Source organism: Manis pentadactyla, chromosome 8 (genome assembly GCF_030020395.1).
Source record: "Manis pentadactyla isolate mManPen7 chromosome 8, mManPen7.hap1, whole genome shotgun sequence".
In the NCBI taxonomy this organism is placed as follows: domain Eukaryota; kingdom Metazoa; phylum Chordata; class Mammalia; order Pholidota; family Manidae; genus Manis; species Manis pentadactyla.
Window position 1 is genome coordinate 98,946,518 of NC_080026.1, and position 17,264 is coordinate 98,963,781.

Below are 17,264 nucleotides of genomic sequence, written 5' to 3' on the forward strand. Positions count from 1 at the left end.
CTGTAGCTTCTGTCTTTCCTTCTGGCCTGCTTAAGAACTTTGCCCAAACTGAGCTCTGTATCACTAGCAGGTACAAAGGTTGGGGTCAGTATCATCTGGCCAAGAGAAAGGCCGTGAGCCCTGGGAAACCAGGAGCGCCCTTCTGTGGGGACCACTTTCTCTCCTTCTTGGCTTAGAAAGCAGTGGTGTGGCATGAAGCCCAGTCAACCTTAATTCAGACGGATGTTGTTTCATAATTAGTTTTAAATCCGTAATTTTGATTTTTAACTAAGATACGCTTGCAGTTGGACCACCTTTAGGAATATAGAATAACCTAAATTAGTCGCAAAAAGCTTTATGTTTTTTCTTTCCTCAAATAGAGGTCCTTCTGGGACTAGCTTTAGTGAATAGATGAGAATAATGCATAATTAGCATATCACTTGTTTAACACATTCAGGAGAATAGCCTTTCTTGAGCCCTCTAAGAAATGTAGGTGTATAAAAACTCTCTGAGTTATGTTTATGGTTTTATTGTGTTCAGTAAAACTTTTTCATGGATCCTCTAAAGGTCAGTTCTTATCCAGTCTGTGTATGTTCACAAATTACGGATTTAAGAATTTCAAAATGAAGAGGCTCTTCTATCTAACAAAGGCCCTCAGTGGCAACACTTCACAATCCAGGTTCTGACCCATTCGAATGTCCGCTTTTGCCTTCTGCGATTGAAGACAGGTCTGCTAACCTGGGACCTACTTTTTGATTGTTCATTGTTTTCAGTCTCAAAAGTGAGAAAACAATGCCTCGATTGTTTGATGCATATCAAGTTATAAAACAAACTGAAGATGCTTTTGATCCCTCAGCCTGCCCACATCTCTCACCACCACTCTATTCCTTCCTGCAGCAGAGACCTGACCAGCCTGGCGCTCACATCCGGTCCTCTCCCAGGACTTCCGTCCCAGTGACTGGCCATGACCTAGGAGTCACCCTTGACACTTTGTCCTCTCCCACCTTCTGCTCATATTTAATCTATTCCCAGGTCCTCTCAATTTTACTAGCGACCACCACTCAAATCCATCTGTCTCCCTCTGCCTCTGTCAGCTCTACCCTAGTCCAAACTGTGAGAGTCTCTCACACGGACTTCCTGCTGCTATCTGGCCTCTGCAGTCATGCTCCACATAACAGCCAAGGCAAATCCCTCCAAACATACACTTGATCACATCACTTGCCAGCCTAAAAGCCCTTCAATGCCTCCTTATTGCTATTCAGAAAGGGATCAAAACCATGAACATGTGTTCCGCAAGATCTTACGAGTGCAGACTTGCCCAGGGCTCTCCTTCCTTCGCTGTGGTCCAGCTACTCAGGCCTTCTTTGGCTTCCTTGACATTGTTAGTTCCCCCCCACCAGGCCTCTTTACTTGCTTCCCTTCTTTGAGGAATACTCTTTCCCACAAAATCTCCCCTCTTTACTATTCAGATCTTGACTAAAATAACTGTCATTTCTTTGTGGAACATTGCTCTGATCCCAAGACGAGGTCAAGTGCTCACCTATATTTATTCATAGCCTTCTTTGCCTTCCTCACTCTTGCAAGAATTTACCATCAAATGTTAGTTTGTGTGATCGTCTGATTAACGTCGGTGGCCCCTTCTGTGCTGCAGGCTCTGCATGGTTTTGCTCTGCCCTGTGGCTCCAGCTCCAGCTCCAGCCCCGTGCTCGCAATGCTGGAGGAAGGACGCGCTCCACTCCGGTATCCCACACCCACTCACCGCGCTCATGAGCGAGTCCAGGACACTGACAGCGAACGCCGTCCCGCAAGCAAACGGCTGCGTGAGGTACAGTTCCGTGTCAGGGTCATCGTCGTCATCTTGGTCCAAAAACTGAACATTAGTATCGTTCACTAGAAGAAATGTAAAATAAGAATTAGTTCAAAGGACCACACACAGGCAGCGAAGCCAGAGAAAAAGCAGGCTATTGGTTTAGAAACACTTAAGGCACTGAAAAGGAAAGAAGGCATGGGAGAAGCTGTAGATGGGACTTGGGGTGCGGTCGGTGGGACTCAATGGACTGCTCCTATGTGACTGATCAAATATCTGAGGCCTGGAGGGCAACGAGGTCAAGCAGGCTTGCTCCACAGCAGGCTGCTAGAGTACAGCAGACAGTGCTGGGTAGTCCTTTGGTATAGTTTTGGAATCATGACCGGAAAACACCCTGAAACGCTTTTTGGTAGCCAAGTCCTTTGAGAGATGGACAATTTCAAGGATGAATAGCCATAAGCAGCCATGCTGGGAAAGGTAAGTTTAGCCACAAGAAAAAAAAAAAACAGCAATTTATTGAGAGTGAAAAGCAATAGACTGGGCACACAGCAAAGGCAAATAGCAAGGAATTAACCCACAGGCACAACCCACAGCCTGCCAGGGGTTGGGCCTGGGTAGTGTCCAGGGTCCCTGGTACTGAATCCAGGCCCACACCCTCAGGCCCTATTTAATACAAAAGCAACCCCAGGTGGGATGTATTCCTGGCTGCTTCTGGCTGCTTCGCTGACAAAGACTTGCTCTGCACTCCAAGCTGCATGGGGACACCCACATTCTCCCTTTCCCCTTCTAAACAGCTCAATCTTTGATGTACTTCAGCTCAAGCAGATGCAGTATTTGATGCTGTATTTCATTTCCATCTGAGGATTCCTCAAGGACTCCTCCAGCATGCACGTGCAGACTGATAGGTTGTGTCACTGAGATGTCTTTAACTTATTAAAAATTAAATGACAAATTAATTTCCATTCCCATCTTGGCTTCAGAAATTATCAGTTTTGCAGAGCAAGTAACAGGGGGGAAAGTGTGTGTGGTGGGGGAGGAGATGAGCGCTCATGATTTCTGGAATAATTATCATGCTTTTAGGAAAAGAATAGATGAGGTTTCCTTTTCTGATCCCTTGCTAAATGTATCAGCTGCTCATTTTCTTTCCTAGAGTTATTGTTTTAATTATTTTTTCTGGGGGTAACTTTTTGGATAACTTTTTTTTTAAACTTTTGTTTGTTAACTGTATGAGGCAGAATAAATGATAATAGGATAAAAGACTGGACTTGGAGTTATTTTTAAATGATATCTTGTTTCCCTAGAGAAAGATTCTAATGGTGGAAAATCTTTGCTCTGTTGTTCCAAAGTTGATCATGTCTGGGTCCCTACTGTCTCAGCAGCACTCAAATTACAGGCTGCTGGGTGAAACTAAGAAATGCAGGATCTGACAGCTAGGCTTGAAATCCAGGCTCTGCACTGACTCCCTAGGGCAAAGCACATCATCCTTCTGCACCTCAATTTCTCTCTCTGTAAAATGGGGGAAATGACAGTAGCTCTCACAGGGTTGTAGGGAGAGTCATATAGATTATGCCTGATGAGCACCTTGAGAAATGGCAGCTGCTCTCAGAACCACCTTCCTGCAGTTCAGTGTTCTGTCCACCGCTCCCTACATTACAAACATTTCCAGATTCCCTCTGACCCTCTCACAAGTACATAAGGCCTTGCACAGGGATCCTACTAGAGTTAAGTTGTAGATTTTCCTCCCTTCCCTCTCTTTACTCAAAAGCATGTTGTAGGCCACAGTTTAGCCTTCCTGCTTTGTGAGTCAGAAGATGTGAGCTCAGGATAACATGCCAAGGAGTGTGGTTTTAATTATGCATAATAGCCCAGGATAGCATGTGTATCAACAGCCCAGAAGGAGCAGAGCCTGTTACTTCTTTTCAAGAAAATGGGGAAGGGTTGGTACTAGACGTGGAGGGGGAGTGGTCACAGTTAGTGGGGATGACTCTAGATTCTCAGTAAGCTTGGGATTTGAGTCACTGGGAAAGAACTCAAGGTCCGAGCCAAAGCTGAGTGAAAATCTTGTGTATTGTTCTGGAATACCTGGTCTTGGAGAGAGAGTAGACTGTTACCCAAAGCCTGTTTTTCACAGAACAGTAATAATATGGGTGCTAAGAGGTGATTTTTTAAAAATTACTCTAAAATGTATGTGGCTAAATACAACTGGGAAACAGGTTAAATAGCTTTAAACAAATTTCCTTCTTGTGGAACTTCCAGGAGCCTTTGACCCACTAACATCAATGGGATTTCTCCAAGTAGGTGAAGACTGGGATATAAAGTCTAAAAACTTGTTTGACCTTGAGGTCCTCTGTGTTTTTTGAAAGGCATTTTACTGGGTTGGTGTAATGCAGAATGCATCTCAGAACATGTCGGTAAATAGGAAATATTTGTGGGGAAGCAAAGAGCTGAAGCGTTGGGATGATGGTACGATGCCAAAGGTGATATGACCACTGGAAAAGTAGGACTTAAGGTAAGGCAGAAGGTAAGGGAGATGTGAACTCATGGAAGGGTTTCTGGGCTTAGAGGAGAAATTTGGTGAGGGACACAGACTTCAGGAGATTAAACTAGGCTAACGGATTGTTTGAATCGTCATTTCAGATTTGGGGTACCAAGAAAAAGCCCATGAATTCCAAATGGAGAAAGAAATTCCTGGCAGTGATGGCTATGAAATGCTGCTGAAGCTCCCTGAGATGGAGATGTCTGCATGAACTTTCCGGCCTGAGGTTTGAGCTTCAAAAGCTCCCTGGGTCTCTTACAAACCTGAGGTTCTGAGAAGAGCAGTCCAGAAACCTAGGCTTTTAGCCAACTTCTCAAAACATGAAAAAGACACCTCTCCTACTGTTGGAAACAGAAAATAGTGTGATACTCTTTGACCTGAGTGCATTTGTCCTGATAAATAGCTACATGTACAATAATGTGGTACTGAATGGTGGACAATTTATTCCTTAGCTTCTAGACACCTCGCCAGCAAGATTATTGGGTTAAAAGCCTGCTGTCTTATTTTGAAATATATTCTGGGGCCAAGAAAATGGCATGTTAGTTTCATTTGTGAGTCATTTGAAGGCAGGTGCTCCCCACCTCGCCCCATCCACCCCTCCGCTGAGCAGCACTTTTGCTGTCTCTGTTTAGAAGATCAATCCCAGTTCTGAGACTTGATGCTGATGGGTGCCTTCCTTGATGCTATTAACCAAGTCATGGAGAATCGTGGAAGTGCTTCACAAATGCAGTCTGGACCAGAGCCCTTCATCTTTCTGATAAGTCCACTCTGAATCTCCCAGAAAGGACCCTGGCTAGTGGGGTGGGGGTCAGAGTACAGCGTGTGCCCCAGTGGCTGTTAACCTCATCCATGGCACCCTTCTTGACATCTGGCTTTAGTAAGAAAAGGTCCCCTAAGAGCTGGCTGCATTTATGGTTTCAGAACCGGAGCTTCTGAGAAAGAACCTATTAGGGAAGAAAGGCAAATAAGTCAGAATAAAGGGAAATAAACAGCTGGAGGGAAGGCACCAACTTAGGTTTCTTATCTTAAAATTTTTATATTTCTCCTTTGACTTCCTCTGAGAGCTGTGAAGATGTGTCAGTCAAACTGACAGTGTGTTGGGAGAGGAATAGGAGGGAGAAGGCAGGAGAGTGGGGGGACACACGGAAGAGGAAAAAAAGAGGCCCAAGCCAAAGAAAATGAATTAGAGCAAAGATGCTTTGGAAACAACTGCCAGGTCAGATGGGTATGATCAAAGGTTTACTGATGCTGTGTGGGGAAAAAAATCATTAAGAAAGGCCAGAACAAGACAGTCAATTCCAACCAGAGCCACAAATAAAACACATTCGAAGCAGTGCCATGGGGTAGCCTTTCTGTTACAGCCAGTGAAATAAAAACAAGCTGATGATAGTTGGACACACCAAGAGCAGAACAAAAGGAGATACTGATGGGGAGGAAACAGTGCTTCTTACCCAGTTCAGTTATCATTAGAATGTGCGTTCCACTGTTTTTTTCCTGATTGACTGATACCAAAGGCAACTTGCCAGGTTTAGCTAATTGGATACAGCATTTAAGGGTTGGGGAAAGGGAGTGGAGGAAAGTACAGAAAAAGAAAAGAGTGAGGGAATAACAGAGGAAATGTTCTAAAGCAAAGGGGCCCAGGGCCATAGGGAGTTAGTATGTCTCTTGGGGAGAAGAGTCTCTGAACAGTTTTGCAAATTCACAAATGGTAGCAGGGAGCGCCATGGCTGGTTTAAAAGCTGGATTCTACTGGCCCATGATTACAGCCCTTACAACGCCACCACTTTTTGGAGCAGTATGGCATTCATTGAGAACGGCCTTTGGCTGAGAAGCTCAACTGGGATAGATTAAATGGAGAATTATTACACGTTAGCCCATTGCTTCTACCCAGTTCTCAAAATGGGTCTGACTTACAGCTGAGGCTGTGTACCTCAATAGAGGTGTCTGACTGTAGGAGCCATCAAGTTATTTGCAGCAAAAATCACCAAAAAAAGTCCAGACTATGCCTTTCCTCCTTTCCTTCCCCTCCCTACTTTATGCCCCAATCTCGAACCCATTATCTCAAGCTCCTTTGGAAACAGTGGCCAGTATGAAGGAAACTGTCCATTCATGTCAGAGGAAAAATAGATCAGTTTTCCCTTTGCTAATCTGACATATTGCTACCTATGCCACCCTCCAACCTCCCCCGAAACAAACCCCACTAGAGCCAACTATGCCGACGGAACTAAGAAACAGGCCAGCCTCTTCATAGCCTATGGTTAGAAAAGAGGACAAAAATATCCACTCAAAACTGATATTCACCCCTACCTAGTTCAGTGATGATGGGGATGTTGACCCCAGTCGTGATGGAGGGCTGGCGTAACATCCCATGCACTGGGCTGTTATCTGGAGAGGATCTGTCCATTCCTGGAGGTGTGAACCCTAGTGGGATGGAGAGAGAGAAATGAGAAAAATCAGAGATGTGGAAAATTTGGACATAATGAGAGAACTGTGCCCATGGACAATCCAAAAATAAATGTAGCTTACGCATTATTTACAGGTCAACAACTAGCAGTCCCAGGATAAACTCTGATAGATTGATTTTTAGAAGGACAAAGTAGGCGGCCATTATACATAATTCTAACCCACTTTGATAGTTCCCTAAAAACTAGTCCCTCTACCTAAACATTTACCTCTCTCTACACCAAACATTGACCTGCCTCACAGACGTTTGCTCCCCTCTCCCTGCAGGCACACAGAGAATGGTAACTCCTTGAAGTTAGAGATGGCATGTGACATAGAAACTGCTGTGGCCCATGAAAAGTGATCAGAACACTGCACAGTGTCACTGCAGATTCAAGCATTTGAGCTGCTGCCTCTCTTCCCCGGCCACGGCGACCGTGGGAACATGGGTAACTACGGGAATGAAGGCAGGGCTCTAGTCCTGGGCAGGAGCCCAGACTCACAGAGTATTCTGACTGAGTGAAGGAGCAATCCGTGTTGCTGCAGGACACTGAGATTTGTTGTATTGTTCCTATGACCACACAAAACCTAACCCTTCCTGACTTTCATCTGTGCCCATGGACAATCCAAAAATAAATGTAGCTTACGCATTATTTACAGGTCAACAACTAGCAGTCCCAGGATAAACTCTGATTGCTTATTCTCTTGTCAGTGAGTGACTGAAGCTTGGGTTTTTGACAGGTTCTGGCTAAAGCAAATGGAGGAAATCTGCTTAGGGGCTTTAGGAAGTGTTTCCTTGCCCTTAAAAACCATCACATAGGAAGAGATTCTCTTTTAACCCACTTGACTTTGCTTTTGTGCCTGTAGTGCCTGGAACGTGACAGCCCTCTTGCAACTGGGATGGGCACCAGTTGAGGACAAAGGCAGCTTAATGTTATTGGCTGAACTGAATGATGGAAAGATAGAACTGTCCATGAGTTCCTTAACTAACGAGCCCTAGAGTCCAACCAACTGACATCAGGATTTCTTACTACATGAAATTTATATATACTATATGTAAATGAGATTATAATATATAATAATGAGGTTATATATATTTTATACAAATAATAGTGATACATGAGTGTGTGTGTGTGTGTGTGTGTGTGTGTGTGTGTCAGATTTATGGTAAAAAGTCCTGTGGTAGGGTGGTTTTATATATGTATGGATGTGTGTGTATATATGCATGTATACATATACATATGTAACATATATACACAGTTATATTTTTATATATATTTTTTCTTTTGTTTAAGCCAAATTGAGGAGGATTTTTGCTTTTGTTTTTTTTACCTGCCGCTGAACTCATCCTATGTGATTGGCTACATATTCCACTTGCTTATAGAAGATTCTTGAACTTCCCAGTGTGCCTAACACAGACCTCATAAGGTATATGCGGGCACAATAAATTGGAAAGCAGCCTACCTACTTGGTCTGTGATTTTTTGCAGTTTAGGCTTTTTTAGGTTTCAGACCAAGCCCCAAGTACCTATTAGTATCAGGCTGGCCCAACCACAACTTCAAGTTTAGTAAGGGTGAGAAATCTTCCCAGGTAGGCTGAAAGGCTGCCTCTTTAAGGATGTGCATAGAGACTTATAAAAACAAAGCATTGATTTGCCTCATATATTCATTTGGTGAAAATTAATTTTACCAAGTGAAGTACATGACATGTGGTACCACCAGCCGCGTTTTAGTTGTAAGGCCCAGTTTGCTCCCCCACCTTAGAAGACAGGCAGATGGACATTCACATTTGTTTTTGTTTCTCTTCTTCGCCCTTGGTGGATGGCTGTGTGGGTTGATCAGTGAATCAGGGACTTATACAAAGTCACCAGCTAAGTTTCCAAGGAAAGATTACAAATACATTGTGTGACCAGATTCCTGACTTAGTTTCCAGTAATGTGACAAGGTTAGGTTGATTCTGTCCTTATGATATGGGTGAGGTTCTATCAGGAATGAAATGACAGGTGCTTAATAATTGCCTGTTGTTTTGGAGGTGCATAACGCATGAAATGCCAGAAAAATATAAAAAGGTTTCCCTATTTTTTGGTCTCCTGTGTATAAATTTCATACTATTGAATGCCATACTTCCAGCAAGAAAAAAAAGGTTTTATTTTCTCTTCATTCCATGATTGCAGTTAACTTTATTCTTTATGTTGACATACTGTGCACAGGGTAGGTAATTTTGAGTAACAGTAGGCTGTCCATTTTCTAAACTTTGGAATGTGTGTTTTTCAGCCAACCACATAACCAAGAACATGCATTTTAAATGCTAGCTGTTTTCTTCCCCTAAAATAGCAAAGGGGAAAACTAAACTGTTCTCATCAGAAGTTTCATTCAAAAGCATGAAAAACTGCAAGTGACAGCTGTGCAGATTCAGTGGAGGTGACGTTTTTGAATTTCTTCAACTTGACAAGTAAACACCTTAAATCAGTAATGCTATATGCATAATACATGGCCTATATTTTGACATCCATCATCAAATGCTGACTTGAGAAAATATGGGTTCGTACGTCAAGGAAGAGCACCCATAAAACAGGGAGAAATGCAGGTCACACAGTATTAGGAAAACCGTATTTCATTACAGAACCTGCAACAAACCAAAGCATCCTTTTATTTTATCTTATTTAAAGATTCCATTTTCAGCTGTGAAGAGACTCAACTCCTTTGCATGAAACCTTCATTTAGAAATGACATCTTGCCTCGCAAGCCTACTTCGTTTTGCTTTCATATCCCATTTTCCCCTTCAGTCGCCAAACCCGATTCCATTAGCGTCTGCAACTGACAAGCCATGGTGGGTGTCCAAAGACATCTCTCCATTAACGGTCTTTACTGTCCTATGCAGGGACCCTAAGAACAAGGTGCTTCAGTTGGCAAGAACACCTCGGCAACAGTAATGTCTCTTTTTCTTTTGCTGCTTTTCCAGCCACACATTTTTAAAAGTAAAAGGTGAAGACAAAAGAAATGGGTTCCACCTTTTTGTTCCCACCTTGTGTAGAGTTGTGTTAAAGATGAACAGAATTTTTATTAGCATTGTTTCTTTCTTAGAGGTCCGAATACGGGAACTTTGTGGTTTGAAATGGCAAGGCTGACCCAGATTCCCTCAGTGACCTTGGAAAGAACAGAAATTCAGGTGCCTTCCCTCTGACGGGAGGAGGCATTGCAGCCTCTCATGCCATTTGATGTCATCTACTCCACTCATCACGGCAGCGGTTGATAAAGGGACAGGTCTAAATAGTGTCCGGTCCTGGTTGTCTTGCTCCCCACACCATTATTTGGTGCAGGGGATTTTTGGTTGAATTTTACCTCTCTCTACCTAAAACAGAGCTCCCAGTTCTGCATGGGAAAGCCCTGGCACGTGGAATCCAGGGATCCTAATCCATTGCACTAGAGGAGGATGAAACTGGGAAATGCTCTCTTCATTAGTTAAACTAGCAACTGGGAAATTAATTTTAGAAACAACCACTTATTTTGCCAGAAGAGATGACTTCAAATGCTGGCATTAGAGAGATGGAATGAAAACTCTCAATCAGGAAAAGATTCAAGTTCAATCATCTACAGCCCAAGGCCTTACCAACATGGCCTCCTGATTCTTAGCTGTGTCCGCAGCACTCTCTGCTGAGTATGGATATGGCAGGCAAGTTTGGGCGTAAAAATGGCTTCCAAAGACTATCTGGTGTCCTTAAATTGAAGACCCCTCCCCATTATAATACAATGTGACAGGCTTATGTTACCTGTTCTACCCTTTGGCATCAGGCATAAATGGGCCCAACACTGTCCCTGCTAAGCAGACTAACTCCATATACCTTATGAGAACTTTAGGCCAGTGACTGGTTTTCTATTTCTTTCAACTTTCCCAGATTGTCTACATTATTCTTGGCTTAGAGAGAAGACATGGAGTGGAACAACTAGGAGCGTGGATTTTGAATCCAGATGTATATTGGGTTCAAATCCTGGCTCATCCACTTATTAGCTATGCCACTGTAAGCGTAGCACTGACTCTTTCTAAGCCTCTCTTTCTTTGCCTTTAAACCAGAAGTGTTTCTTACATAGGACAGTTGTAAGGATAAAATGAAATAGTGTATTCAAAACATTTAGTACAATGCCTGGTATGAAGCAAGTATTCAAAAATGTCAACTACCAGTGCTAATATTTACTAGTCACACAATAAATATTTGTGCATATGTACAGCATCCATTGCTATCCCTTCCCTATGGATAAGGAAGTGAGGAAGCTTTTGGTAGATTTTTTAAAAATAATTTTCACATGATGAAAATCCTGGAAAATTAATGGGAAGGCCATGAGCGGTGTGGATATATTTTGGTAGAAATAGGCAAATCAATGCAGTGATTAAAAATAAAGCCCAAAATAAGGAAGGAGAATTTTGGACATAGGGATGGCTAGGATTTTCTTTAGGTATATTAAAAAACTGGCAGCCGGTCCTCATGTAAGAGGTTTTAACTCCTTATGTCAATTGCAGAATCTCTCTGGAGTCTTCTTTTTTCAGACATGATCTTCTTCCCTTAATTATGTAGGGGCATAAACTTTTCTCCTTTGTTGCTAAAGCTCCTAAAATTCACTGTTCTCTACACTCTTTTCCAGCATTTGTGCTCTTGCCCACAAGTGACATTGTTGGGTTCAGGTGAACAAATCTGCAAGTGTCTGGTGTTCTCTTTACGATATTGATTATTCTAGGGGCTAGCAGCACTCAGCCACCGCCTGAGAAGTCACTGGAAGATTAAGTGACCTTTAGTTAAATTAGACAAAGGCATTTCAGTTAGGATGACTTCAAATTGAAGAATTTAACACAAACACTTGGCCTATTACGAGAAAGTTCAAGAAGAGATGTAAGGCAATAAGGATATCACCAAGATGCATAGATACAAGATAGATGCATACATCCATCTGCAGCATCCAACAGGCCCATGTGGTTGTAGGCAAGGAACGGCAGTGGCTCAGACAAGACCTGCCCTATGGGATGAACAGAATAGGGTTCCCGGGTAATGCAGAGGTGAATGCATTAGAAAATGAGTAAGATGCAAGTCATTGTCTTTTTGGAACTCAAAGCAAAGGCAAGAATATTCTAGATCTAGACTGATGAAGATAATTGAGAATGAAGAGGCGAGTTTAAATAGAACCTCAAGAGAAAAAGTAATAGCCAAGATTTACTGAATGCTTACTATGTACTAAACTCTTCTCATGAAATAAATTAAATTCTCAAAACCATCCGGTTTTACAGAGCAAGACACTGAAGCACAGAGAAAGCAAGCAATTTGCCCCAGGGCATACATCTAGGGATTAGCAGATCTCACATTGGAACCAGGGGAGACTGACTCCAGAGTGTCCTCTAAAGTACCAGGCCATCCAGCTTCTTATTATATGTCAGAGCTGTACAGAGGGCTTTTTCCATGGGCCACCTGGTTTATTCCTCACAACAACCCTACGAGTGCAGGGACTCTTAATATTCCCATTTGGTAGATAAGGAACCTAAGACACAGAAGAGTCAGAGAACTCCCTCAGGCAGCCCAGCTGGTAAATGGCAGATCTGGAGCAGCAGCCAGGCAGCCTGGCTTCCAGCCCGAGGATGACCATGCTGCAGGCTGCCTTCCCTCTGGGCGTGAGGGTCTCCCCTTCTCAAGGGCTGCCACTGTGGCACCCGGTTGGGGGCCCGAGGTCTGACGCTTCTGTGTTTTCACTTTTCAACAATGACAGATAACAACTGGGCCCCACTGTTGTAATGCTTACCTTGCTTTGGTAGCATGCACAACTCAGTACATACTATAAATGCTTTATTACAGCACTTTTCCAAGGGGGAAAACACAAAGTACTTTCTAAATCTTCCCTAGTTAAAGCCCCGAGCCTTTCCAGGGAGAGAGGGAGACAGAAATTCTTATCAATCACCTCCCCTAAAATAGATGGGGAAGTGAGGGTAAGTGCCTCCCCAACCTCCATAGATTTAACATAAAGGAATTGGTTCAAATGGTAAGCCAAATTATCTTTTATTGTGTGCATATAAATGATGGTTAGAAATCCATATGCTATGTTAAACTAGGGAAATAAATTAGGTCGAGTCATCTAGGTTTGCTGAGACAGGTATTCAATATGAAGTTGTAAAAGGAAAAGATCACCGTTAAAAATGATCTATAAAGACATGTTAAAATCAAGAGAAACATCTCATATTACATCATCTATGAGATGAATTAAATTTCCTGTTAATGCCAGAAGGGGGAAAAAATCCCAAAGCCAAATGTCACATGAAGGAAAGATCAATAAAAATATTTTGATAAGTAAATGCAATAATGCTATTTAATACATGATTGGCAACCACTGAAACATAAATTATCCAAATTTCCCATTGCTGCTTATGGGAAAATTATGCAGATTAGAACTTGATTAGGCTTATATCATGAGACTCAATTTGGACTTTTAATCTATTAAGCTCCAATAAATGAGGCATCCGAATAGCTCCCCTGAGCAAGTACAGTAATAGCCGCAGCAGTCATTTTTGTAGTATGTATTCCAACAAAATCTTCGGCAGCAGAGGCAAAGAAAATTCCTCATACAGAAGCACAGTTACTTTCTAACTTGTAGGGGGAAAAATCTACACACACAGGCTTGATTTGGGAGATAGATTTTTGGAAAAGTCTGCAAAAGAAATCTGGTCAAGGGAAAACCTCAGTTTAATCTTGTAATAGTTTTTCCTAGGAATTTTCAGTGGCTGCCCACCAAATTGGAGTCTCAGAGTCATGAAGGCCAGGCAGCTGACCAGTAAATAAAAAGCAGTTATTTACCAGAGCAGCAGTTCCTCCTGGCACTGTCTGGAGGCTACACCAATCAACCAATGCCCACGAAGGAGCCTGGGGTGGCGCTGGTCCCCTGGGGATCTGGCAGCCAGTGTCTGTGAGGGGCAGGCAGGAATGCCCCTGCCAGTGTTGTTAACTGCTTTAGACCAAAAAACTCCTGTGCTTGGAGCAAATAACTGCCCCTACCCAGAGCCTGAAAATAGAACTTCAAAACCGGACAAATAGACAATTCTGAGGAACCTAAACCACACTATTAGGTCTCTTTTGTCTCACCAATCACCCTAAGTTAGAAATGCAAGAGCTTGGGAAGTCCTCTCATCAGTCCTGCCATTTTACAGATGAAGAAACTAAGGCTCAGAGCAGAGAGGTTACTGCACCCAAGGTCATGGAGTCAGTTAGTAGCAGAGCCAGGTTGGTCGAGACTGTTATCTGTTCTCCTTCAGATCCTCCCTTGCATAAGGAACCCATTCCACAGTGTTGGGTGGGTGTGCTGAGGGGGAACCCTGTCCCTACCCTGGCCTCAGAAGTGGCACCATGAAGCCAGATAGTCTGACTTCACAGGATAGCGAGATAGTCCCCTGTCATCCTGGACATGTGGCTGGCTTAAGATGGGCCTGTCACCCAAGTTGGGACCAATCCATGTTCTCCCCTGGACCTGCTTTAAAAATTGTTAATGATGCTGTGTTGCAAAGCCAGAAGGACATAAGTATGGGGCTGCTGGTGACCATTTAGCCCCCACCAGGAAGCTACTGAATCAAGTGGTGAAGAGAATGAGACAGAACTGAAGCCAGAGGCACCCCAGGTATATGACTCCCTTTTTATTTAAGCCTTTTTGAGTTGGATTTCTATCTCTTGCATCCAAAATTCTCCAAATAGTACGGTAACCAAGAAAAAGAATCTATGTTCTTTTTTTGGTAAAATGGTCCATGCATGTCTGATTTTCTATAAAGACAAACAACTGTATGTTCATTTAAGGTTACTTTTTTCACTTTCAGTGACCAGGGACAAGACCCAGGTCACTACCCTCTCCATCTCTTCTATTTATAATAAGTAACATCGATAGTTTTAACACTGCTTTTTTTATAGAGATAGTGTTTGATGAATGCCTCAGGAGGCTGACTCTATCCATTGCATACAGTACCTCATCTTTTTTAGAGTTCATGTTTTGGGTCTGAATTAAACCAAGGCAAATTAAACCAACCAACCAAAGTTCTCTACAGCTACTTGGCCATTAACTTTATCATAAGACACATTCGGCACTTAGACAAGCCTCACGCACATGAAACAAATGCATTTGGAAGAGCTGTCTCTCCAAGTAGACAGTCTCTTCAAGTAAGCTTAAAAACCGTACTGTTCCTGGGATCTGTCTCTCAGAGGGGTAGGAGGAAGGGAGGGAGGAAAGGAGAGAGGGAAGTAGGCGGGAAGAGAAGAAGAAAACTAGTCACAACTCAAACACAAGGAGGACTACAGATTTGGGAGGAAACCTAATATTCACCTGGTCTAATGTCTTTGTTTGCCCAGGAGCTCATGGTGTCATGGTGAGTTTTCCACAACTTCTCAATTGCTTTTTACCCCCTCTGAATTCATTTCACAACTTAAAAATAACACATACTCACTTGGGCAATATGAATCAAATTGACTTAAAATTTTAAATACCTTTTGGCCTAAGGAATTTCACTTCTAAAACTATGTGTACAGTCATAATTTCCTTTCATTAAGGACTTGGTTACAACATTTCTTCATTTGTGGTTATTAAGGAGCAGTGCTAAATTGAAAGCAATGTGAATATTCAGCTTTAGGAAACCGATTATGTGAAGAATGCATCCACTAAAAATAATGCAGAAAAACATTTAAGACATAGATTAGAGTCTTTGGATAAAGTATTTGAGGAAAAATACAGGTCATACACAAGTCATAATATGTACAATCCATTTTTGAGGGAAAAATATTTATATCTACAGAAACAAGACTAGTATGTCAGCTTTCTTATGTCCAAATGGTAAAATTATATGGAATGTGTATTTTCTTCTTTTTGCTTACATGGAGATGCTAAGTTTTCTAAAATAAATATATTTCATTTGTGCAAACAAGAAAAAGTGCAGAAATTATAAATTAATAAAATAAAAAAGATGGAAACCTTGAAACTTTGTGTGATCTTTATGGGATGAGAGTGGCTAGATGACATGGTGGATGGACTCACATTGTTGAGCCTTAATGATACTAAAGGTCATTTTAAGATCCCACTTGCTTTGGAACTTGGGGAAACTGAGGTTCTGAGATAGAAGTGACCAGTCAAAGGTTACAGATCAAAAAGAGGGTTGTCAAAAGTTTCCATTTCTCCACTGTTTCAGCTCCACCACTTCATATGAGTCATATTTAATCTCAGAGCAAAGGATGTCAAGGACACACACAGCTATAAAGAGCCCCTGGAAACCTACAGTGCTCAGTAAACATGGCTGAGGGAGGAGCAGTCAGAGCTGGTTCCCAACACAGAAGAGTGGCACTAGCTGTGTTTCATCCCTGTTCCCACCAAGTTTTACCCAGCCCAGCTCCTACCCCTCCTTCACTTCCTCCAGGAAGTTTGCCTTGCCTAACTTCTCTCCCCATTTAGATATTGCATGAAGATGTCTTTTTCTGCACTTTCCCCATTCCCTTTATTCACTCTTTTAAACTGTATCAATTACTACTAATTATGTCCTAATGACTACATTCTAAGGTTTAAATGTTTTTAAAGCATCTTTAATGTTCTCTTTTTTTAAATCTTCATACCTATTGGAATCTTCATTTCCATAAGACACAGACTATCTTAGTGTTTTCTTTATTGATACGATTAATCTGTAATTTCTGGTCTAGACCCTCCCTCTTTGCAGTCACCACAAGAGGACAAAGGCTGTTTTGCCACTAACACAGGATCTTCTTTTTCATGCTTGATCACATTTCTAGTAAACTCAAGGCCTCCTATGTCAGGGAAAAGGTAGACATATACATTGCAAGACAGTGATACCTAGTGGATACTAATAAAACACACAGAAACGGCCCTTGTACTTACTGCTAAGAGTATATACCATTTTGTTTCCATTACATCAACTTTTTTCTCCCCCTTTTGTGAGCATTAATCAAATAAATCCAAAGAGCTCATTAAAGTGATAGATTGACTGAAAATGTAACCACCTTTACATTATAAACAGTTTCTTTATGTCCTCAGTGCTATAGGCTTTGTTTTTTAGTATTTGTCATGTAATTCAAATGTCCTTTAACATTTAAAACACCAAATGCCAAATGGGCCCCAGTTGTTTAGTTTAGTATGAACCAATGGCCAGCGTAGCAAAAACCAGAACTAAGAAATCACAAGCAATCTAAAACATCCGTATCTTAAGGGCACAGAAAATTAAGTAGCTGCAAAAGATGGATTTGCCAAGCGATCCAAGGCAATGCCTTGTGATTCAGGAAAAGCAGAGTCCCGTCACTGACAGCTTCCAGCCAGCTGCCTCTGAAAGGTTCTAGAGACAGGACGCCCGGCCCAATATAGCAGCTGAAGTTCCAAACATTTGATAGTCTTTTAAAAGAAAGCACTGTAAATTTTTTAAGTTTTGAAGGCTCTCCTGTATATATGTTTATGATGGCGCATGAATATATAACTGGAATCTTGAATTTGGGGAGGC

General features: G+C 42.2%; 1 protein-coding gene across 25 annotated transcripts in view; it reads right to left on the reverse strand.

The window, feature by feature from the left end:
- KCNMA1 (potassium calcium-activated channel subfamily M alpha 1) overlaps positions 1-17,264 on the reverse strand; it is a 702,509-nt gene that overhangs the window by 30,564 nt on the left and 654,681 nt on the right. For 16 of the 25 annotated variants that reach the window (XM_057506055.1, XM_057506052.1, XM_036928540.2 and 13 more), the window contains 2 exons: positions 6,630-6,743; positions 1,739-1,869 (listed from right to left, as the gene is read on the reverse strand). In XM_057506055.1, the coding sequence (XP_057362038.1) occupies positions 1,739-1,869; positions 6,630-6,743 (245 nt within the window). Of the gene's footprint in view, positions 1-1,738; positions 1,870-5,773; positions 5,855-6,629; positions 6,744-17,264 lie in introns of all 25 variants that reach the window. The other 9 variants (XM_057506035.1, XM_036928552.2, XM_036928551.2 and 6 more) reach the window with 1 other exon arrangement.